This window comes from Myotis brandtii, unplaced genomic scaffold (genome assembly GCF_000412655.1).
Source record: "Myotis brandtii unplaced genomic scaffold, ASM41265v1 scaffold540, whole genome shotgun sequence".
Classification (NCBI taxonomy): Eukaryota; Metazoa; Chordata; class Mammalia; order Chiroptera; family Vespertilionidae; genus Myotis; species Myotis brandtii.
The window spans coordinates 644,020-667,781 of NW_005369990.1; the positions used below are offsets into that span (position 1 = coordinate 644,020).

At 36.4% G+C, this 23,762-nt stretch overlaps 1 protein-coding gene across 7 annotated transcripts in view; it reads right to left on the reverse strand.

Moving 5' to 3' along the window:
- Positions 1-23,762, reverse strand: part of EFCAB7 (EF-hand calcium binding domain 7) — a 56,263-nt gene that overhangs the window by 8,520 nt on the left and 23,981 nt on the right. For 4 of the 7 annotated variants that reach the window (XM_014549265.1, XM_014549260.1, XM_014549261.1 and 1 more), the window contains 6 exons: positions 22,522-22,663; positions 18,143-18,252; positions 15,478-15,635; positions 14,638-14,771; positions 9,438-9,586; positions 533-742 (listed from right to left, as the gene is read on the reverse strand). In XM_014549265.1, coding sequence (XP_014404751.1) covers positions 533-742; positions 9,438-9,586; positions 14,638-14,771; positions 15,478-15,635; positions 18,143-18,252; positions 22,522-22,663 — 903 coding nt within the window. The remainder of the gene's footprint in view (positions 1-532; positions 743-9,437; positions 9,587-14,637; positions 14,772-15,477; positions 15,636-18,142; positions 18,253-22,521; positions 22,664-23,762) is intronic. The other 3 variants (XM_014549262.1, XM_014549263.1, XM_014549264.1) reach the window with 3 other exon arrangements.

Sequence of the window (23,762 nt, forward strand, 5' to 3'; positions counted from 1 at the left end):
AGTCACTTGGGGACCTGCGCCGAGCTCCCCACCTCCGCCCACCCGGTGCCCATCCCCCATGCCCTCTTTGCTGCGCAGCCCGGCCCGCCCACCACCTGCCTTGCTGTGATCGGAGCCTGTGGGCCACGGGACCAAGAGGTGCTCTATGCATCTCCTGGTGACCAGTCTTTGGTCGTTACGGCGTTATGGCCACAGGCTTTTTATATATATAGAAGCCTAATATGCAAGTTGTCCCTGCGGGAGTTCGACCAGGAGACCAGGAGTTTGATTGCTCGCTATGACGTGTGCTGACCAGCATGGGGAGGTTCAGAATGAAGGAAGGCCCTGGCCAGCAGCTGGAAGGCCCCGATCGGCCCTGATCTCTGCCAGGCCTAGGGACCCTACCCATGCACGAATTTCATACACCAGGCCTCTAGTAATAAATATTATTAATGTAATAGGACATTCAATTACTGTGCAAAAATAGAGTAAGAAAGAAGATGGAAAATATTAGTAAACATTGCAGTCATGAGAACCATTTCACAACTGATACCTTGTTTTCAATAACAGAAGTTATCCAGGTGTCACACTTATGAGTATGTACAATAATATTTTCATAACCATCCATTACTTTGGCATCGCCTTTGTTAAGGACAGATTTGCAAATGGCCTTCTCAAGTTGCCCACTGCATGGCTCCATATGGACAGCTTTAATTCTTGGCTTGCATTTGTCTGCATAGATATCGATGACAAATGGGCATGCCTGATATAAAAGAAAAAGCAAACCTTATTTTAGCCTTCTGACAGAATTTAAATAAATTTATTATTAATATGTTTATCATATGATTTAAGAAGATACACTACACTTTCTAGCTTGTCCTTCTGATACATTTTTAGAAGAAAAGTTTAGTACCATAAATTTAGTGATAAAAAACATAAAATTCTGATTTTGGGTTAGCATATTAATGAATAATATTCACAGAAAAGGAAAGAAAACTATAACCTCTAGCAAATCAGTAACACTTCCTTAAACCATTGTACCATGCTTCCATTTGTTTTAAAGCTAACTCATGTCGTATTACTTATTTAATACCCTTTTCTAACTTTAAGGGCATAGAAATAACTCATCAAAGGGCTCTAAAGGAATTATGTTTAAAAATGAAACTGAAGAGGTGGATAAAGAGTACTGAAAAGAACTAAATGTATAAAAACAAACCAACAGTTCAAAATTAGTGTAAAAGCACCTTTAAAATCTGAGGCCTAAAAATGTTTTGTGCTTTTGGAAATGGATTTTTCTAATGTTTACCTTTCTGTCTTTACCACAGCCCACAAGTTGCCTTTGCCTCTCCATCCAACCCAGTCTTCTGCCTCCCTATATTCCAGCTACTGCGATCTTTCAGGCTCTATAACAATTGAAGCTCATTCCTATGTTACAACTTTAATACAGGGTGGGACAAAGTAGGTTTACAGTTGTGAGCACATGAAACAAGAGTTTATCCTTGCATTATTATTTATTAATTACTAGTGGCCCGGTGCATGAAATTTGTGCCCGGGGGTGGGGGGGGGGGGGGGGGGGGGATCCCTCAGTCCGACCTGCACCCTCTCTAATCTGGGAGCCCTCAGGGGAGCTCTCTCCAATCCGGGAGCCCTGATGGCATAGGCCCATTCCCCATGGTTCTCTGCTCTCTGCAGGGCTTGGCTGCTCCACGCCCGCTGCCCAGAAGCTCTCTGCACTGGGGCAGAACGCTTGCCTCGTCGCCACAGCGACAAGGCAAGCATTCCGCCAGGCCGCTCACGCTGCCCGCTTTCAGCGGCCACCCCCCCAGGACTGGGGGACTCCGGCGGGGCGAGGGGATTGCCATCTTGTGGCTATGGGCGCTGCCATCTTTGTGATGGAGTGATGGTTAATTTGCATATTACCCTTTTATTAGATATGATTGTATTATTTTCCATATGAACAACTGCAAACCTACTTTTGCTCCCCCCCTTCCCTATATGTAATGTTCTCTCTGCTTGGAAGATTCTTTCACATCTTTTTACATGGGTACCTCCTCCTTCTCCTTCAGGTTAAAGTTTAAGAGTTACCTCTGCAGAGAGAGCTGCTCTTATTTCCCAATCTCCTTCATTCCCCTCCTGTTCTTTACTTTGACCTCTAGCTTATTTTTTTCAAACCACTTTTGAAATGATTTTTTTGTATTTAATTAATTATTCTCCTTGAGGAAAGAAATTTTGACTATTTTATTCATCATTGTATTCTCAGTGCCTATTTGGATGCCACATATAGGCATCCAAAAAATAATTATTGAATAAGTAAGTAAATTTATACATACTGATGGTCATCTTTTTATTTGGGGGACAAAAGATAAAAGCCTGAAGTTAGTTGAGCATTGACACACATTTTTACTAAAATTAAAAATATATATCTTAATGATTCTGACCTTCACCAATAATAAATTTATCTTTTTTTGTTGTTGTTAATCTTCACCACCAGAGGATATTTTTTCCATTGATTTTTAGAAAGAATGAAAGGAAAGGAGGGAAGGAGGAAGGGAGGGAGAAGGAGAGAGAGAAACATCGATGTGAGAGAGACACACAACTAGTTGCCTCCCACATGTGCCCGGACCAGGGCCAGGAATTGAATCTGCAACCCAAAAGGGTACATGCCCTTGACTGGAATCAAACCTGTGACCCTTTGGTGTGTGTGCCAATGCTCTAACCACTGGGAAACATTAGCCAGGCAAACTTACCTTTTTTAAAGAAAGACAATACAATTTTAAAAATCATTGAATTAGAAGGCAGAAGACCTGGTTTGTAATATGGTTTTGCCACTTACTAGCTACATGACCTGGGGAAGTCAATTTCTATAACACTTAGTTTCTTCACTGAAAAAGTGGAATTAAATAGGATATATTCTACCAAGGGTTGTTGCAACTACCTAATATGTGATTGGGTGGTGAAAATATTTCACAATGTAGAATTCTGAAAAAGCATTATTTATAATAATTACAAAAATGATTGTGAAAATTTAAAGCTTTATTTTTTTTATTACTAAACATATTCTGGTATTATTTTGCCATTTCCAAATCTTGGTTACCTGTTTTATTCCACCAAAGAGTGTCAATATTTAAAGATTCACAGAAAATAAAAATCTTAAAAGGTCTTTGTTGAAGATATGTTCTCTAAGATTTTAAAAATAAAATCATATCTACTTTAAAAATAAAGCTGCCCTATAACTATATTATTTTTTCCTGTTCATGGGCTTAATCTTTTATTCACCTATTCTCTTTATCCTATCAAGTTAATATAGGAAGCATACAACAAGCCAGAAGACTCAAAGTAAAAGAAGTTCTGTAGCTACTAATATACTATATTACAGATATTATGGAAATACTTTAAAAGTACTATATGAGAAATACTATAAAAGCACTTTAGAAATACTGTAAAAAATACATTTAATATATTACTATACTATAAACGAAAAAGGGGCTATGAAATAAACCTGACAAACTCAGGGGCCACATAGTAGGCCTGACAAGCTCAGTGACTAAAAGTAACCAGCCACACAAGATCACAAATTCTTGACTGGGCAGGTCATAGCAGGTAATCATGTTCTAGGCCTATAGCTCCCTTACATTACCTTAAGTGAGCTCTGTCCATTGTTCTTTTTTTTTGGAGGGGGCATTTTTAAATTGAGATATTATTAACATATAACATTATATTAATAACATAATATGTTATATTAAGATATAACATAAGTATATAACATTATATTAACATGATATTAATTTCAGGTATACAACATACTGATTTTATATATGTGTATATTGAAAAATGATCACCACAATAAGTCTAATAAATACCCATCATGACACATAGTTCCATTTGCAATAACATTGATGGAATGTGAGGGCATTATATGAGAGAAATAAGTCAGACTGAGAAATACAAATAAAGCATGATATCATTTATATGTGAAATATTTAAAAAAAACAAAACCTCATGGATACACAAAGAACAGATTCATAGTTGCTGGAGGTGGGGGGTGAAGGGTGAATGAAAAAATGGGTTGAAGGTGGTCAAAAGGTATAAACCTCCAGTTAAAGAATGAATGTCTTGGGGATGTAATATACAGCATGATTACTATAGTTAACAATACTATTTTGTGTGTTTGAAAGTTGCTAAGAGAGTAGATCTTAGAAGTTTTCATCACAAGAAAAAAACTGTAACAATATGTTCATTGTTCTTATGCATCTAGGATAGCATACCTTTGAAATGTCAGAGTAATTTTCTTTTCTAGACCCCTCAAAGACAAAACCACAGGAACCAGAGCATGAGACCACAAAACTCCTCCTTGTTATCTTGTTTCCTAAATTCCATCACTATCTACTATAAATGTTAAAGATTAACTATCCTGCTCCCACCAATGTAAAAGATGTATGTGTCTCTCTGTTTTGCTTTTTATCCAATCCTAGAGATTTCCCTGTTTTGCTTTCTTCTGTACCCTTAATCTACCACCAAAGGATTTCATGTAACCCTCCTTATAACTTTTCCTTTTATCCTAATGTATAAAATAAGCTGCAAACTACCATTCTCCAGAGCATTTTCTCAATCTGTTAAGATTTTGCTCCTGAGCATATTTTCAAAATTTGGCTCCAATAAACTTTTATATGATTTTTCTATAGACTGGTGTTCTTTTGCTGAAAATACTAAACAGATTACTTTGACTAAAGCCCTTATATAAAACAACAACAACAATATAAAACAAATCTATGGAGAAGTTCAAGGATTCCAATCATAGATACACAAAACGTGGCCTGCGAAATTCTGAAAAGAAACACTGAGTACCATCAGATTTTAATACACATGTGGCCCCAGAATGGCCACCTGGACACTAGATAAAATCCTCCATGAAATGGCTCATTCCAATAAAGATAAATAAGCTATAATATTAAACACTAAGGAAACTTTCCTAGGATAATGAAGGATGTGGTTAGTCCATGCTTTATCTATCCTATATAATAAAAGGCTAATATGCAAATTGTCCCCTCAGGAGTTCAGCCGACCAGGAGTTCGACCGCTTGCTATGACGTGCGCTGACCATCAGGGGGTGGCGTGGAATGAAGGAAGGCCCTGGCCAGCAGTTGGCAGTCGGGGGAAGGAAGGCCCCGATCGGCCCTAATGGCCGGCCAGGCCTAGGGAACCAACCCATGCATGAATTTCATGCACCGGGCCTCTAGTATATAAATAACCTGGAAAACTGTGGTACATGAACTGAGCATATGCTCTAAAAGACTCTGAGCATTTCCAAACTGATTTTATATAGTAGGTTCTCCCTTTATGCTGTATGAATATGTACTACTACTTAACAGTGTATTTATTTTCAGAATGGGTCAAAATATTTCCCTATTGAAAAGCCACAGACATCATCACTGCCTAGGACATTCCAAATTATTGGTTCTGTGATGAAGGACACATTTAACCAGAATAATAATTCATGAATTTTGATTATGTAAGGGTTTACTCCTTACACAAAAACATTTTTGTCTTTATCACTCCCAAACCTGTAGAAAAATAAAAAGGACCATAAAATAACTGGAAAGGTACATCCTTTAAATATCCTAAAGGGAGGTTCTCTACAGAGACTCTAGAACAGCCGTGGGCAAACTATGACCCGTGGGCCGGATCCGGCCCGTTTGAAATGAATAAAACTAAAAAAACAAAAGACCGTACCCTTTTATGTAATGATGTTTACTTTGAATTTATATTAGTTCACACAAACACTCCATCCATGCTTTTGTTCTGGCCCTCCGGTCCAGTTTAAGAACCCATTGTGGCCCTCGAGTCAAAAAGTTTGCCCACCCCTGCCCTAGAAGCAGAGTCCATAGAATTAACCTAGAACTCTTGAACAAGCACATGATCATTAAGTAAGCAGCTTCTGCTCAAGACCATGGGAACATAGGTTGCACTCTTTACAGATTTAATAGTGTGCATGTCTGACTGTGGCCTATCATGTTCGCCTTATTAGTAACAATAACCTGCCTAAATCTAGGTTTTAAGGAAAATGTGTTTGAGTTATGAGAAATACAAACTGTAACACCATGAAACAATACACCTACAGTTCCATTAAGGATAATTACATCTCTTGTGCAGGTAATGTGGAAATCGGACTATTTAATGCCAACTCTGAACCAAGAATAATTTTTGTGTACAACTGTTAGCTAGGCCATCCCAAAAGTATGACTCTCCAACACCCTCAATGAGTTATGTTTCCTTACACACCCAAAGAATAAAATTTTTCTGGAAAAAGATTCCGGAATATCGTGATCCCATACATAGTAGTTACACCACTCCAGGTAGTCATAAAAAATTTTTTCCTTCATGTTGATTGACAAAATAATTAATATAGTCTAAGTCCCATGGGTACAACAAACCAGCTTAAATTATTTAACTCAAGTAGTCACAGATAATAAAAAAGAATTGATTTTCTCTTGATCAAACAGGGAAGGTCTGTACCAATGTTAATACTACATGTTGTACCTGGATTAACACTACAAGTAAAACCATCTACAATTCATTAAAAGAGCTAACTATAGCCTTGTGGGTGTGGCTCGGTTGCCTGTGTGTGATACCATGCACCAGGAGGTCTCCTGTTGGATTCCCAGTCAGGGTACTTGCCCAATAGGGAGTGTGCAGAAGGCAGCCGATAGATATTTCTCTCTCATTGATGTTTCTATCTCTCTCTCCCTCTCCCTCTCCCTTCCTCGCTCTGAAATCAATAAAAACATATTTTGCTTTTGAAAAAGAGCTAACTATAAAATGTTATACAAAGAAGACTCCGGAAGTCCTTGGATCTTATCTTGGTCAAACTTGGAAAATCTAGGGTCATGATTCTGGAGTGCCCTCCAGTCCCTTCTTATAATACTCCTAATTATACTTTTTTGTGTCAGAGTTTAAATGTTGTCCAGTGTCTTAAAATGCTCCTGTATAGTATTGTACCAACAGATGACTTAAAGACAAAAGCAGGATGAAACATGATAAATGCACAAACTTTAATTCAGATGCCCACAGACGAAATGATTAAAAAAAAAATCAACAACAGTGGTTGGGTGAATCTTTGATAACTTCTTCCACAGCATTAGCTGGATGAAAATCAAAAGGGGAGGCTGGGATAAAAAAAAAAAGTTCCTACAAATATATGAAAACAAAACAAAACACAATTATTGTGTTGTCATGGTAATGAATAGTCACCAGAACTGGTTTAAACCTGTTCAACTGATCTGCAACAAGTCATCTCAATGAACACAGTTTTGTAAGCCAACTGGTGTCAGCTCCTCACTTCTGAAAGTCAAGCAGTCAGGGACAGATTCATGTCAATAAATACACTGCCGAGTGCCAAACAATCAACAGTCTCACCTGTGTAACCATGCTTCCCCCAAATCCTATAATAAAATGAGAATTCTGCTCTGTGTGGAGAGAACGCAACTAACCACATAGCTCTCCCTTACAGTAAGCAATCAATTCTGTTTTGCCTTTTTATTTCACTCACTGAGTGGCCGTATCATCATCCTTTGAATTTCCACTGTATATATATTTTTACCTTTTGATTTTCCAATGATGTGAATATATTATATAGTAAATAAATGAATAAACTTTAAGTTTAAAAAGTTTTATCTCAAAAATCCTTTTTGCCTATGATTTCAAAGGTCAATGACATCAGTAAATGCTATAAAATATTTTAAATTACTCTTAACTAATTTCTCTATTAAGTGAAAACATGTACAACAGATGCAATATTATTCATAGATTAGATTCTGATTTTGTAACATGGTTAAAATGTGGGGTTCAGTGAATGTTAGATTTAAGTAGGATATAAAAGTGATTGTAACTATTTACCTCCTATCTACACTAATAAAAGAGAAACATGCAAATTGGTGTCACTCCGCTATGCCCACCAGCCAATCAGAGTGACTATGCAAATTAACCCAACAAAGATGGTGGTTAATTTGCATACACAGGCCCGGAGCAAAGACTGAAGGCTCCGGCCAGAGTAAAGACTGAAGACTGAAGACTGAAGAGGCTTGGCTTCTCTGCTGCAGCTGCAGCGAAGAAGCCAAGCCTCGCTGCGGCCATAGCAGAGAAGCCAAGCCTTGCTGTGGCCGGACCAAAGGCCTGGGTCCCGGGTGCTGGAGGAAAACCGGTGCCGGCAGCCAGGGGAAGGAAGGCCTATTGCACGAATCTCTTCGTGCAACGGGCCTCTAGTCTATAATAATAAAAGCACAATATGCTAATTAGACCAGACATCCTCCCGGACAAAGCTGGAGCTGCAAGGGAAGCCCGGGTCCCGGTTACCTGCTGGCGGCCAGAAGGAAGCCCAGGTCCTGGGTGCCAGAGCTGGCAGCCAGGGGAAGGAAGGCCTACTCTTGCATAAATTTCATGCATCAGGCCTCTAGTTATTAATAACAACAAAAAAGTATAGAAAACTTTTCAGAAAACAGGTTTATGAGGAATTTTGAATAGTATCAAAACCAAGAATTAAACCAAAGTCTCAATACACTCAAAATTCAAAATTTGTTGGTGCTAATGTTGCCCTAAGATGATTTATATATAGAAAGAACATAAACTATTTTTAATTTTAAGAATATAAACAAAACTAGTAATCTAATTTGTGGCCTGAAACTCTTAAATTTTTTATTTCAAACCTAACACAAAAATATAGAACTTAAGAAGTAAGACTTAGCCCTAGCTGGTTTGACTCAGTGGATAGAGCATCCACCTGCAAACTGAAGGGCCTCAAGTTTGATTCTGGCCAACGGCACATGCCCCGATTGTGGGCTCAATCCCCAGTAGGGGGTGTGCAGGAGGCGATTCTCTCTCATCATTGATGTTTCTATCTCTTTCTCTCTGAAATCAATAAAAAAAATATTAATAAAAAAAGAAGTAGGGCCTAATTTTTATTATTCCTTTGGATTATTACAAGTCTTATTCAACTTCTGTACCTATCATGTTAATAAATAATAATGATAGCTATCACATACACAGTGCTTTAAATAAGTGAAGCACTGCCACAAGAAACATCCTTTGTCAAAAAATCAGGATTCCAGTTTTCATACAGACACATTCCCCTTATTCTGAGCCTTTATTCTGTTGGGACAAAGAGTTTCCCCATAGAAATGAGACTTTAGCAACTCAAATAGCCATTACCAATTAAGAAATATAATTTTTTTATTACAATCATATGTTCAAACTCCTTTGTTCCTGAATGTTTGTAGTAACTAAATTTCAGCTCAAAATAGGAATTTTCATAAACTAGCAAAATGTGCTGTTGCACCCAGGATTCATTCATATGCTAAAGTTCAAGAATTTCAGTGCCCAATTTAAAAGTCATGTATCGGGGAAATGTTCATGGGGTAAAATATTATGTACATTAAAAACACAATAAAATTTTCAGATTGCTTTACCTCTGTTAATTCCAGAGCTTTATTGTAGCCCATTGAGAGCAGAGTTACCCAAAGGTCACGAGGATCTCCTTCACGATCATTAGCTTCCATTAGATTCAGATCCATAAAGCCCTGTCTTGTTAGTTCATTCTTCTTTGTATCAAAATTCTCTGTCAAAACAACCAAGAGTTCTTCCTTATATAATATAAATTTCATACATTTAATAAAAAGTCTATCTTTTGGTATTCATAAATGTTTATTTTAAAGGAGACCTTATGAATCCGTGAGCCATGTTTGAAAGTGGAATGACTCAAAACATGCTTGAGCCCTGGCCGGGTAACTCAGTTGGTGAGCATTGTCCCAATATGCCAAGGTTGTGGGTTCGATCTCTGATCAGGACACATACAAGAATCAACTAGTGAATGCATAAATAAGTAGAACAACAAATTGATGTTTCTCTTTCTCTCCCCTCCTCTCGAAAGAAAAGAAGGAAGGAAGGAAGGAAGGAAGGGAGGGGACAACTGTTTAAAAAAAAAAACATGATTGAGTCTAATTTCCCACAACTCAGCATAACCATCACAATGCATGCTTTAGTTTTTAAACAAACTCTGAAGTTATAAATAATGCAAATATATTCCAAAATTAAAGGAAATTGTAATATTGGGTAAATTCTAACCTGCCTGCTTATGTAGAGCAGATACTATTATATATTTCAAAAAAATTAAAATGCTTCATATATATTTGCCACTTAAAACCAGCAGAACTTGGATGGATTTGATGTAATAACTCCCAAACTACTGGTGTTTCAAAAAGGGAGATGAGGATATGCCAGACTTAAGGAGACTGCTATATGCCTAATTACTCTAATTACTCGGATTGTCCCCTTAAAAAACTGTTAGATAATAGGAAACACTTTGGAGTTCATGAATGTCTCAGACAAATATAACTATGTCCATTTAAATATTATTTGTAAGCAAAACTAAATCCACCTAGAAGTATCTAAATGTGTGTAATTCCTGAATTTATCTACAATATAGATAACAAACAGCTACTCATAATGGATTATATTCTGTTAACTGCCCTAGCAACAAGAAAGATTCCATTTTCCAACTCTTATCTGTAATATACCCAAGGCAAATGGGTACTCTTATTTGAGATATCCCTTTTGTATGCATTATAGTAAGAAAAGCATCAGAGACATGACTGTTTAAAAGTGGATGACTGAATAATAGTTTAAAATATTTAGAGTTTGGAAAATGACTCATAACTTTTACAAGAAAAAAAATAAATGAAGATAAAATTTGATCATAGAAACGGTAGCCACTAAAATGGAGGTTGGAGCTACTTATGCAGTAAAGCAAAATGAAAAATATTAATATTTGATTATAATCCAAAGAAATTATTACTTTCAAAAATGTATCCAGATACTGTACTATAAAGACTATTAATAACTAATCTACTTTTAAAACTTAAAATTTATCAATCCTCCATTAAATTTTTAAAAATGTATTAACATCCCCAACTTCAAGACTTACTTTAAAGCTACAATAATCAAGATAGTGTGATAATGGCAAAAAATTAAACACAATGATCAGTGGACTTCAGATCTCAGAAATAGAACCATACATATATATGCAATGTTTGACAAAGGAGCAAAGTCAGTTCAATGGGGAAAGGATAGTCTTCTCAAAAAGTGGTGCTGAACCAACTGGACATCAATATGGAAAAATATATAATTCTAGACAAGGATCTTACATCTTTCACAAAAATGAATTAAAATGGACCATAGACCCAAAAGGGTCATAGTCTCAAAACACAAGTCTATAAAACTTAAAGATAACAGGAGAAAATCTGAGTGAACTTGTGTATATCTATGAGTTTTTAGCTATAACACCAAATGTATGATCCATGAAAAAAAATTGATAAGTGGAACTTCACTAAAATTAAAATCTTCTGCCCTGTGAAGGACACTATTAAGAGAATGAAAATACAAGCCACAGATTGGGAGAATATACTTGTAAAACATATATCCGATAAAGACTTGTATCCAACATATACCAAGAACTCAACAATAAGGAAACAAATATCTTAATTAAAAAATGGACAAAAAATCTGGACACCTCACCAAAGAAAATATGCAGATGACAAAGAAACATATGAAAAGATACTCGATGTTATATTTCATTAAGGAACTGCAAAATAAAACAACAATGAAATACCACTACATACATATTAGAATGGCTAAATCCAAAAAACTGACAATACCAAATGTTGTATGGTGCAACAGGATTCATTGCTGGTGGGAATGCAAATGGTACAGTCACTTTGGAAGATAATTTGACAGTTCTTTCAAAGTTAAACACAGATTTACTATGCCATACAGCAATACCATTTCATTGCTATACCATTCATTAACTGAAACGATTGAAATGAGTTGAAAATTATGTACACACAAAAATCTGTGCATTGATTATTTATAACAGCTATATTCATTATTGCCCAAAACTGGAAGTAATCAAGATGTCCTTTAATAAGTGAATAAACAAACTGTGGTACTTTCAAACAACAAAATATAATTCAGCGGTAAAAAGAAATGAACTATCAAGCCTTGATAAAGGAAACTAAATGCATATTGCGAAGTGAAAGAGGACAGTCTGAAAAGGCTATGTATTGTATGATATTCTAACAAGACAATACTCTGGAAGAGGCAAAACTATAGAGACAGTAAAAAAATCAGTGGTTGCCAAAAGTTTGGAGGGAGGAATAGGTAGATAAATAGGTACAGCATAGAGGATTTTTAGGGCAATGAAATGATTCTTTATGATTCTGTAATGCCAGATACATGAAATTATATATTTGTCAAAATCCAAAGAATTGTACAACATAATATAATCCTAATACAAACTATGGATTTTAGTTAATAATGACGTGTCAGTATCAATTTTAACAAATGTACCATACTAATTAATACAACATGTTTATAATAGGGAGAACTGGTGGGGGGGGAGGGGAGAAAAGATACATGGGATTATCTATTTAATCTTTACTATAAACCTAAAACTTCTCTAAAAATAAAATAAAGGCACATTTAAGTCTAACAAGAGTTTATTAAAATGATCTTATAGATAAATAATGTTTTCTTATTATCAAGGAAAATGATAAAATTAATATTATATGTGATTAAAAATATAAACATTTCAGAACTTAAAAAGCCTGTTTCTTTGTAGTATTATTAATGTTGGTAAAAGAGACATTCCCCCCAAATCACTTTTTAAGTCAACCATTCTTGGGTATTTTTTATAGCATGGTGCTTAAGGTTCTGGAGTCTGACTGCCTAGGTTTGAAATTCAGCTGTGAAATTTTTTGCTGTCTAACCATGCTCAAGTGACTTATCCTCTTTTATTCTGATTCCTTATTTGTAAAATGAGAATAATAGCACATATCTCAGAGAGTTGATATGTAGAAGTGCTTCCACCTAGTACATGATAAGTTCTCAAAAAAGGTTAACTATCAACTCTACCAATTTAATTAAATTATTAAACAAATTATATTTATCAACAATTTTATAGTAAGAAAATCCTAATTATGAATCACTCTTATGAACTATGCTCTAGGGCAGTGATGGAGAACCTTTTGAGCTCGGCGTGTCAGCATTTTGAAAAACCCTAACTTAACTCTGGAGCCATGTCACATATAGAAATTTTTTGATATTTGCAACCATAGTAAAACAAAGACTTATATTTTTGATATTTATTTTATATATTTAAATGCCATTTAACAAAGAAAAATCAACCAAAAAAATGAGTTCGCGTGTCACCTCTGACACACGTGTCATAGGTTCGCCATCACTTCTCTAGTGTAAACAATAAAGAATTAAAAGATTATATCATTAAAGTTACAAGATAATAGCATCATTCTAAAAATAATACACTTAAGTATATTATCAATCTTGTTAATCAAAATTTAATATTATAAATCAATATACATTTCTTATTGATTATACTATATAAACTCAGCTAAAGAGATATATTTTTAAAAACCTTTATATTAATATGTCTACCTTACTTGCTGTTTAGATAAATATTTTTCAGACTTCCATTTGGCTCACTGACTGACAAGCTTAGATCATTTTAAGAACCAGAAGAGTAGGACAGAGTACTGCCCCAGTGATAGATATATGTGAATTAATCTGGTATTTGTTCCTCCTCAAACTTCTTGTTCTGGCTATGGCTTTTTGGTTTTCCCCCTTGACCTTTCAGTCCTTGTCTTAAATATAAAGCCCCACCCAAATCCCACACTCCTCCTAAGTGACAATTGCTTTTGCCTCATTCTCAATATATTTCTTTGGTATTTTTGGTTTCCATACTTCCATGGATGCAATTTTATAATTTAACTTAAATACAAAAAACCCAAAGAATTCTTAATAGGTATAAACAACTTCCTGGAAACTTAATTTTTAGTAAAACTCTAGTTTATTAGATCTTTGCTGCCCTCTCCTGGGCACAGTTTGGGGTTCTTGACCACTGCAGTCCCATTGATATCAAGAGCTAGGGCAAAGTGTTTTTTGTTTAAATATTTTTAATGTATTTTTATTGATTTCAGAGAGGAAGGGAGAAGGAGAGAGAGATAGAAACATCAATGATGAGAGAATAATTGATTGGCTGCCTCCTGCACACGTCCTACTAGGAATGGAGCCGAACCCAGGACCCTTCAGTCCTCAGGCCGACACTCCATCCACTGAGCCAAACCAGCTAGGGCTAGGACTAAGTTTTTTACATTCTAAGTGCCAAAGAGCACAGGTTGAAAACAAAATTACAATTAAGTATTATCATTCATATTTTCTTTGAGTACTATACCAACTATCAGTTTAAGTAAAATAAATGTTTACGTTTTTATGATCTACAAACAATTGCTATAATAATATTCCATGGAGAAGTCTGACATTTTACTTCTTAAGAATGAGAGGGAACCTATATATTTCTTTACATAATCCATTAAGAAAAAGAAAAGTGCTACTCAGCCGGTGTGGCTCAGTGGTTGAACATCAACCCATGAACTAACAGGTCACCAATTCGATTCCGGTCAGGGCACATGCACGGTTTGCAGGAGGCAGCTGATTGATGTCTTTCTCTCATCGATGTTTCTATCTGTCCCTCTCCCTTCTTCTCTCTCTAAAAAATCAATAAAAACATAGTTTTTTTTTTAAAAGAAAAGTGCTTACCTCTGCAGACAGCCCAAGCATCTTCATCACATTTCTCACCACTTGTTCTCAATTCAAAAAAATTATATTCTTCAAGACTAAGAAGACCATTTCCATCTAAGTCAATTATTTCAAATATATCTGATAAAGTTGACCTAAAATTATAAAAATAGCAAATTATTTCTTGTCTCCAAGGCAACTTGACTGAAGCTTTCTATAAAGATAACTTTCAAAAAGAAGTAATATCAAGTTATTGAACAGTTTTTGTGAACTATAAAGCTAATGTATCCAAATGTATATTTTTACTCAGTCTAGTATTGTATGAGATAAAGAAGCTTCTAAAGCAATCATTGTATCTTAACACAATGATGAGAGAATAATTGATTGGCTGCCTCCTGCACACGTCCTACTAGGAATGGAGTAACACATAGTAGGACCTCAATTAATAGCAGTTCCCTTCTTTTCTCCTTTCTCCAATCTTTCTTCTTCCTTTCTACCAGATGATGTTGTGTATCTAGGGCATGGGAAAACCACCTAAGTGCTTGGATGTCATGTTTGACAGTTATCTAAGTCAACAGTGCAACTAGCAGGATCTAGTTTTAAGGCTGTGCCTACTGGAGGAGAAATTGAGATGTATGACTAAAGCTGACTTGCTAAATGTATGGAACCCAGAAATGAATGGCAATCCCAGACCTGTGAATGCAAGGTCACTTCCAGAAGCCTAGTGAAAGAGTTGAATTATTGAATTAGAATCATGGGGTGGGAGTGGCAGCTGCCCAAAGGAAAGGGCGGAAGACAGGCTATTAATATATATGTGTCCAGTCTAAATGTTAAGTTCTAACCTTCAGAAACAAGACTTACCTAAATTCATTTGTAAGAAACAATTCCCCTGTTTCATCCCTACACACCAGCTGGGCTTCTTCTGTTATTGGTTTTATTTCTTTCTTCAGCCTACAGCCAGTTGTGGAAGGAATTAACCAGTAAATTCCAGGTCCTAGTTCACCAGTCCATCCAAAAACCTGTTTTGAAAAGAAGAATAATTTTTAAAACCACCATAAATCTTAATGACTTTTCATCTTCTTTCTGAAAAGGAAGCATTAGAAATAAATTTTAAAATCAATATTCACCAATTCTATTTTAGTTTTATCAATCTTTTACAGGCTTCAACATCTGTTTTCAATGGTAACTCTAGTATAAGACTATTAGATATAATTCTATGTAGTTCTATCTTTTTTAATGCTTAAAACTATAATAGGTAAAAAATTATATAATTTCTAAATCTTTTCCAATCATGTTAAAAATGATTGTGAAGCAAATATCTTCAACAGAAAGCAAAGACAGAGATCTTAGAATAATTTTTCCAGGGTACAGTTCCCTAATATGATTCAAATATAAATATATAATTTGTAACTCAGATTTCAATGACACAAAATAAAAATTAAATATATTTAAAAGAGTTAACTATTTATATAAATTAGCCATATTCATAAGAATCCAATTCTACAGGCAAACACACTGGAATTTTTCTATTATGCAATATGGACTATAAAACAAGATGGCAGAATCCCATGTAAATCTACCTTATATAAAATTATTTTCCATCACATGATATTTATAATAAGTGCCAGGATATTTGTATAGGGAAATATTTTATTCTCTTGTTCTATAAAATAAAGCAAAACGGTATCTCTCTATGGACCTTCTAGGTACTTTTTGAAGCCCAATGGCTTCCTATAAAACCTAGGGGTTGTCTCTGTCAAACATATTAATTCTAAGATGTTCTGTCAGCTATTTGCCCTTCAGTACAGAATATGTTCAAAACCTTTCAAAACCCAGGTATATTTTAGGTCATCCTGTGTACGTATATCCCAAATAAAATTGCTCATCTGTATTCTAGGATCAGCCCTATTTCTGCCCTCACCTATCAGGGGAACCATAGTCATCTTAAAGTGACCATGTCCACCCTAACCAGTTTGACTCAGTGGATAGAGCGTCAGCCTGCAGACTGAAAGATCCCAGGTTCGATTCCGGGCAAGGGCATGTGCCTTGGTTGTGGGCACATCCCCAGTAGGAGGTGTGCAGGAGGCAGCTGATCAATGTTTCTTTCTCATTGATGTTTCTGACTCTCTATCCCTCTCCCTTCCTCTCTGTAAAAAAATCAATAAAACATATTTTTTTAAAAAGTGACCATGTCCTATTTTAATGCTAGAAGCAACCTAATAAAACCGAGAGTCATTTTGAAGACTAAAGATTGACCAAAGCCATCCTTTGGAAGCCATAATCTTTTAGACTGGCCAGATTTAGACTGATACCCAGGAGTGAAAAACAGTTCTTGCCGCTTCCTAATATATGTTATCCCATGAAACTCCACATATAACCCTGAATTGCCACTGTGGATGGCAAATGGAAAGTCTTTCATGGGCACAAAATTCTTTTTAAAGAAAATTTGTGAAACTAAAACTAAAAGTGAAAAGTCCTTTGTAAATATGACATATTACAGATAACCAGAAGCCCATATAGTAAAGGGGTAAATAGAAACTCATTCAAACTTTATTATAGGCTTGCTATGTACTAACATTTTTACACATGCAATCTCATAAGAAAGTAATTTTATCCAAAGCAAAAATGGGAAAAGCTATTGTTTTAGACAATGCTTTATCTTGAACTTAACTTTGTAGTCAGTTCTGAAGAGGAGTTTAGTCAAACATTAACTTCTGTCATTTTATTTGTTTCTTGCCTATAACTATTCTTGTCTGTAAGGAAGCCTACAATAAAGACTTTTATATAACATTCCATCAGGGAAATGTTTGTCTGTCGTTGGACCTATATAAAGATTAAATATGATATTGTAGTAAGCCCTTGAATAGTATTATTCCTGTTGTTGTGTAGCAGATGTATTTTGTAGTCCTCATAAAATAAATAGCCACATTTATGTATCTGCCTCACATTTTTGGCTTCTGAGTAAATATATAATTAGAAAAGATCAGAGCAACCCTATGAGCAACATATAAAATCATTTAAAAGCATTTCTTCAGATCAATCTATTTTTGAACCCTATAATATGAGTCAAGCCTGAGGATAGTAATCTTGACATTTTTCTTTTTTGCAGTAGCATGTAAGTAAAATAAACATCTAAAGCAAGTCTTTCCCAAGTCTTGAATTACTTGCATTTAGGGGGAAACTGTCCACTGGTATCAACCCTTTTTCTGAGTCTAACAAAAAATGTTCTCATGTGTGGAATCAGGTATTTAGAGAAGAGGAAAGTGAAGTACAATGTCATACAACTGTTAAGTTATGAAGCTAAGACTACCAATCAAGCCTCAATTCTTAAATCTCAGCGAACAAAAAATAATCCTTCACAATAAAACATGTAATATTCTATATAGTGTTTAAGTACTGTATATGCCTTAATTGGAAGAAAATATACAAAAGTTAAAAAAATAAAATATAGAAAAACTACTATTGTCCCCAAACTTGAATTCATACTATATTTTAAAATTAAATATTAGAAAATAAATATGTATACTTCTCTATTTCGTAGTTCAGTAAAACACATGAGCTGTAGGTTTGCTTGATTCTCACTTTCCTTAAGAATATACAAGGCAGTATCAACTGATAACCAAGGTGATGGTTTTCCTACAAATAAAAAACCCAAAATCTTAAAATAAGCAATCACTACTTACACTTCCCATTTAAAGAAGAAGTTAGTGGTTTCTTTTCCCACTGGATTCTTTTTTAGAAATACACATTCTACTTTTATATGAAAACATAATTGCATTTGCAATAAGGCACATACTTATATACAGTGAGCTTGTTACAAACATTCTCTACATACACAATTTCTAAAAATCATAATTTTTCTTGAATTTATCAAAGAGCTGAGGTTGCAAGGCAACCAAGAAGCCTGAAATCCAAAGAAAAACAAAACCCTTTAGGGAGAGAAGGGATGCAAGTACTGGTTACCTGCGGGAAAACATAGTTGGAGGAAGAGATGTCAGACACCATCTATGTGTTAACAACTCCAAAATTTGTATTTCCAGCTAGAACCTTACCTCTCAACATTAGACCCATATAAACAACTATTTAACATTTCCACTTGGATTTCTATATCTAAAACTGACCTTCCTCAACCCCTTTTAAAAAACTGTCCATCTATACTCTTCTCAATCTCCGTTAATAGTAATTCATTCCTTTCAGTTGCTCAAGCCAGAAATCTTGGAGTCATCTTTAACTTTTTCTTTTCTCATATATCACAACCAATACCCAGGAAACCCTATGGTTCAACCTTCAAAATATCTCCAGAATTTTTACTTCTGATCCTTTGTACATTCCAGTTCAAAGCATAATCACTTACCTCCTAGAATTCTGCAATAGCACCCTAGCTGGTCTCCTTGCTTTCTCCTGGGCACCCTTCAGTCTCTTTTCAATATGACAATCTGACTATCTTGATAAAATACAAGTCATATTATGTCCTGCCTCTACTCATAATCTTCTCATGGAGTTAGGAGTTGGAAAAATGTTGCTCCCACCCAAACAATAAGGAAAAGTGAATGAACTACAAAATCATAAATTTTCTTGAACCCATTCAGAACTGAGGTCACAGGGCTACCAAATAGCCTCAAATCCAAGGAAAGACAGACCTTTCAAAGGAGAGAGGACATGCAAGCACTGGCTTATTTGTGATAAAAAAAAAACAGGAGGACGAGATGTCAGGCATACATCTTTATCCATACAAGTGGATAAAGACAGAGGACAGGGCAATATTCTATATAATAAAGAGGTAATATGCAAATTGACCTTCACTCCAACACACAAGATGGTCGCCCACATATGGACACAGGATGGCTGCCACAAGATGGCCGGCAAGGAGGGAAGTTGTGGGCGATTAGGCCAGCAGAGGAGGGCAGTTGTGGGTGACCAGGCTGGCAGAAGAGGGCAGTTGCGGGGACCAGGCCTGCAGGGGAGGGCAGTTGGGGGGTACCAGGCCTGCAGGGAAGGATAGTTAGGGGCGACCAGGCCCGCAGGGGAGGGCAGTTGGGAGGGACAAGGCCTGCAGGGGAGGGCAGTGGGGGGGGGGGAATCAGGCTTGCAGGGGAAGGCAGTTAGGGGCAACCAGGCCTGCATGGGAGGGCAGTTAGGGGTGACCAGGCCAGCAGGGGAGGACAGTTAGGGGCAATCAGGCTGGCAGGGGGGAAGTTAGGCATCGATCAGGCTGGCAGGGGAGTGGTTAGGGGCAATTAGGCAGGCAGGCAGGCAGGCGAGCTGTTGGGAGCCAGCAGTCCTGGATTGTGAGAGGAATGTCCGACTGCCTCGAGGGGTCCCAGATTGGAGAGGGCGCAGGCTGGGCTGAGGGACACACACACCTATAGACTGATTTCATGCACCGGTCCTCTAGTTTGAAGAAATAAAAGTGGAAAATTTTCTAAAAATTATACAAGACAACAAGCCATAAATCCAAGATACTCATAGAGCCCTAAGCAGGATAAATACAAAACAAACAAACAGACAAGCAAACAAACAAAGAAAAAAACCCAAATCAAGCAGTATCAACAAGAAAAGCAAAAATACCAAGCACATATTCAAACTGTTGAAAATAAAAGAAAAAGAAAATCTTGATGGCAGCCATGGGAAAATCCTCCTAAAGGTTCTTCATTTCCCTCAGATTAAAGGCCACATCCTCATTATGGTAAAAACCCTCTATCTGATTTTGTCCTTGTTCCTCATAGTCTCCTTACCTAATTCTAAACACTCTAGCCCAGCCGTGGGCAAACTACGGCCCGTTTGAAATGAATAAAACTAAAAAAAAAAAAAGACCGTACCCTTTTATGTAATGATGTTTACTTTGAATTTATATTAGTTCACACAAACACTCCATCCATGCTTTTGTTCCGGCCCTCCGGTCCAGTTTAAGAACCCACTGTGGCCCTCGAGTCAAAAAGTTTGCCCACCCCTGCTCTAGCCCCTTGCTCTTCTTCTAAACTATGCACACTCTCACCTCCTCCACTCTTCACTCATCCTTCCCAACACCCTTACACCCACAAAGCATACCCCCTTGTCTTCTGTGGAAGACAGCAAAAATGGCTTTTCCTATCTGTATCTACAGCCCTTTGCAATGTGACTTTGCAGCTCCTTCATTAAGAGATCAAGTCTATTTCTTCACTTTATAAATCTGGACTTGTCTTATGATTTGCTGTGAGCAGCAAGAAGAAACATGCCATTTCTGAGCCCAGGCATCGGGAGGCCCTATGGTGCTTCTGCTTTCTCTCAAAGATCCCCGTTACACCATGAGAACAAGTCCAGACTAGTTAACTAGATGATAAGAGAATATATGAGGCCCTGGCCGGTGTGGCTCAGTTGGTTGGGCTTTGTTCCCTGTACCAAAAGGTTGCTGGCTCAATTCCCAGTCAGGGCATATCCCCAGGTTGCGGGTAAGGAGAGTTTGGGAGGTGGCCAATCTGTTTTGCTTTTGCATCAATGTTTCTTTCTCCCCCTCGCCCTGCCTCTCTCTAAAAAAAAAAAAATCTTAAAAGAAAAAAAAAGAAAAAGATTAAATGAGGCAGAGTCAAACTGTCCCAACTGAGAGCCCATAGACCCCATACAGAGTAGAGAGCCCAGCCAAGATCAGTAACGCCAGACAGCAGCTAGCCAGCAGCAGACAACAGGTGCATGCATGAGCCCTACAGAGAAAAGCCAAGCCTAACTCAGACCAAAAGAACTATCCAGGAGACAAACTCATGAGCAAACAAATGTTTAATTATTTTAAGCTACTGAGTTTTGGGATAGTTTGTTATGTAGCAGTTGACAATTGATATACTTCTTTCATAGTCTTTGCTCAAATATCAGCTTCTTAATGAAGCATACACTAACCACTCCATTTCAGTGGCAACCCATATTCCCTCAGCATTCACAATGCACCCTTTCCCCTATGTTTTTCTCATAGCACTTATCACCTTCTAACATACATGTCATTTACTATTTAGTATTTTTATTATTTATTATTTCCCCCACTAGAATGTAAGTTCATAAGGGCAGGCATTTTTGTCTTTTTTGTATTCTGATGTATTCTAAGCACCTAAAATGCTACTAAGTATATGGATCCTCAATAAATATTTGAGAAATAAATGAATAAGGAAATCTTTTTTGTAAGAATATGGAGAATTAACAACTACATTGAATTTGCAGGCCTATCTTGAAACCTTTATTTAAAAAATGACTATAGTAATTACTATTTAAAAGCATCAACTACCAAATGTTGTAAGTATCCTACAAGATATACAGTGAATCTACATTAGGAGGAAAAAAGAATGGGAATGGGGAAGAACCCTCTAGTTAGAAAATGTTTATATGTAAACATAATAAAAGAAAACATTGATATTTAAAACAATCAACATTATAAGGGTTTCTAGGGAATTATTAAATGACATAATAACTATGTTAGACACTTGGAAATTACTAATTTTTACCTAGCATTTTTCTACAAAAAAAGAATATTAGTATGAATGCCATAATTATTAATAAGAATTGTCTAAATCATATGACCTATGGCTTTGGAATTCTTAAAAAATACTTGCAGTTCATATTGTCTTAAGTTACATTTCTATAGAATTTCTCTTAACATTAATTCTAAAATTTGATAAGTGACAAAGCTAAGGATTAATTAGCAAATGAAAAGTTAATTCTATGTCTTAAGATTTTTAAATGAATTAAAATAAAACATGCTTTAGACATATACAAAAAGCAACTTACTTGCTTTGCAAAATATGGTAACAATGTATAAACTAACTCTTTAAATGTATGTAACCACATGTTTCTTAGGCAGATTATATTCTTCACTAAATAAAACTATCACATACTTACATAAGTATTTTCAAAGAGGGTTAAAATATGTAAAAATTTTAAACTTGCCTTCAACTTGGCTCAGATTTAATGGTTTAATTGTTAAATAAACCATGGACCTCTGAGCTATTTGCATCCTGTATTGATGACTAATGATTTCACCATTTTCTTCTAAGAAAAAGCAACCTTTTGATTGTACACATTGCCACTCCTGAAATAAAGAAAAAAAATTTTTTTTCAAACTATGTTTACTAAATGTTGCCAGCATGCATAACAAGGAGGAGAAATCTGAGGAGGATATAAAAGAACTGTAAATAGAACATTGACTTCCAGGAATTTGCAACTGTCATTAAGAGGTAAAAAACAGACATGACACAATTCAATTATAATTGATAGTAGTATATGGTTAGAACAAAAAAAGAATTATATATGCAAAATAATATTATAATTGCAGTTCCTAAAATAGTGCCTGACACATTGTAGGCGCTCAATGTCTGATGTGTGTGTGTGTGTGTGTGTGTGTGTGTGTGTGTGTGTGTATGCAGTAGGGGAGAGGTGGAGGGAAGGAGTTCATCAATATAAACTGAGAGAGCAACCCATGAACTGTATCTTGAAGGGTCAGCTGAACTTGGATAATGACAAGTTAGGAAAAAAACATAATGAAGAGAAGAAGTAAAAAAATATAAAGTTCATGAGAATGACAGAAGTATTGAAACAAAGTCCTACATAATAAAAAGCTACTATGCAAATCAACCAAACGGCGGAACGACAGGTCAGTATGATGCACACTGACCACCATGGGGCAGATGCTCAATGCAGGAGCTTCCCCCTGGTGGTCAGTGCACTCCCACAGGGGGAGCACTGCTCATCCAGAAGCAGGGCTCACGGTTGGCGAGCACAGTGGTAGTGGCAGGAGCCTCTCCCGCCTCCACGGCAGTGCGAAGCTGGCAGTCAGACATCCCCTGAGGGCTCCTGGACTATGAGAGGGCACAGGTTGGGCTGAGGGACGCCCCCCTCCTAAAGTGCATAAATTTCATGAACCAGGCCTCTAGTAATAAATAAACATGCTGCAATAATAATGATTATAGTAGGAATTAAGAAGTAAGGACTGCCCTAACCGGTTTGGCTCAGTGGATAGAGCGTCGGCCTGCGGACTGAAGAGTCGCTGGTTCGATTCCGGTCAAGGGCATGTACCTTGGTTGCAGGCACATCCCCAGTTGGGGGCTGTACAGGAGGCAGCTGATCGATGTTTCTCTCTCATTGATGTTTCTGACTCTCTATCCCTCTCCCTTCCTCTCTGTAAAAAAATC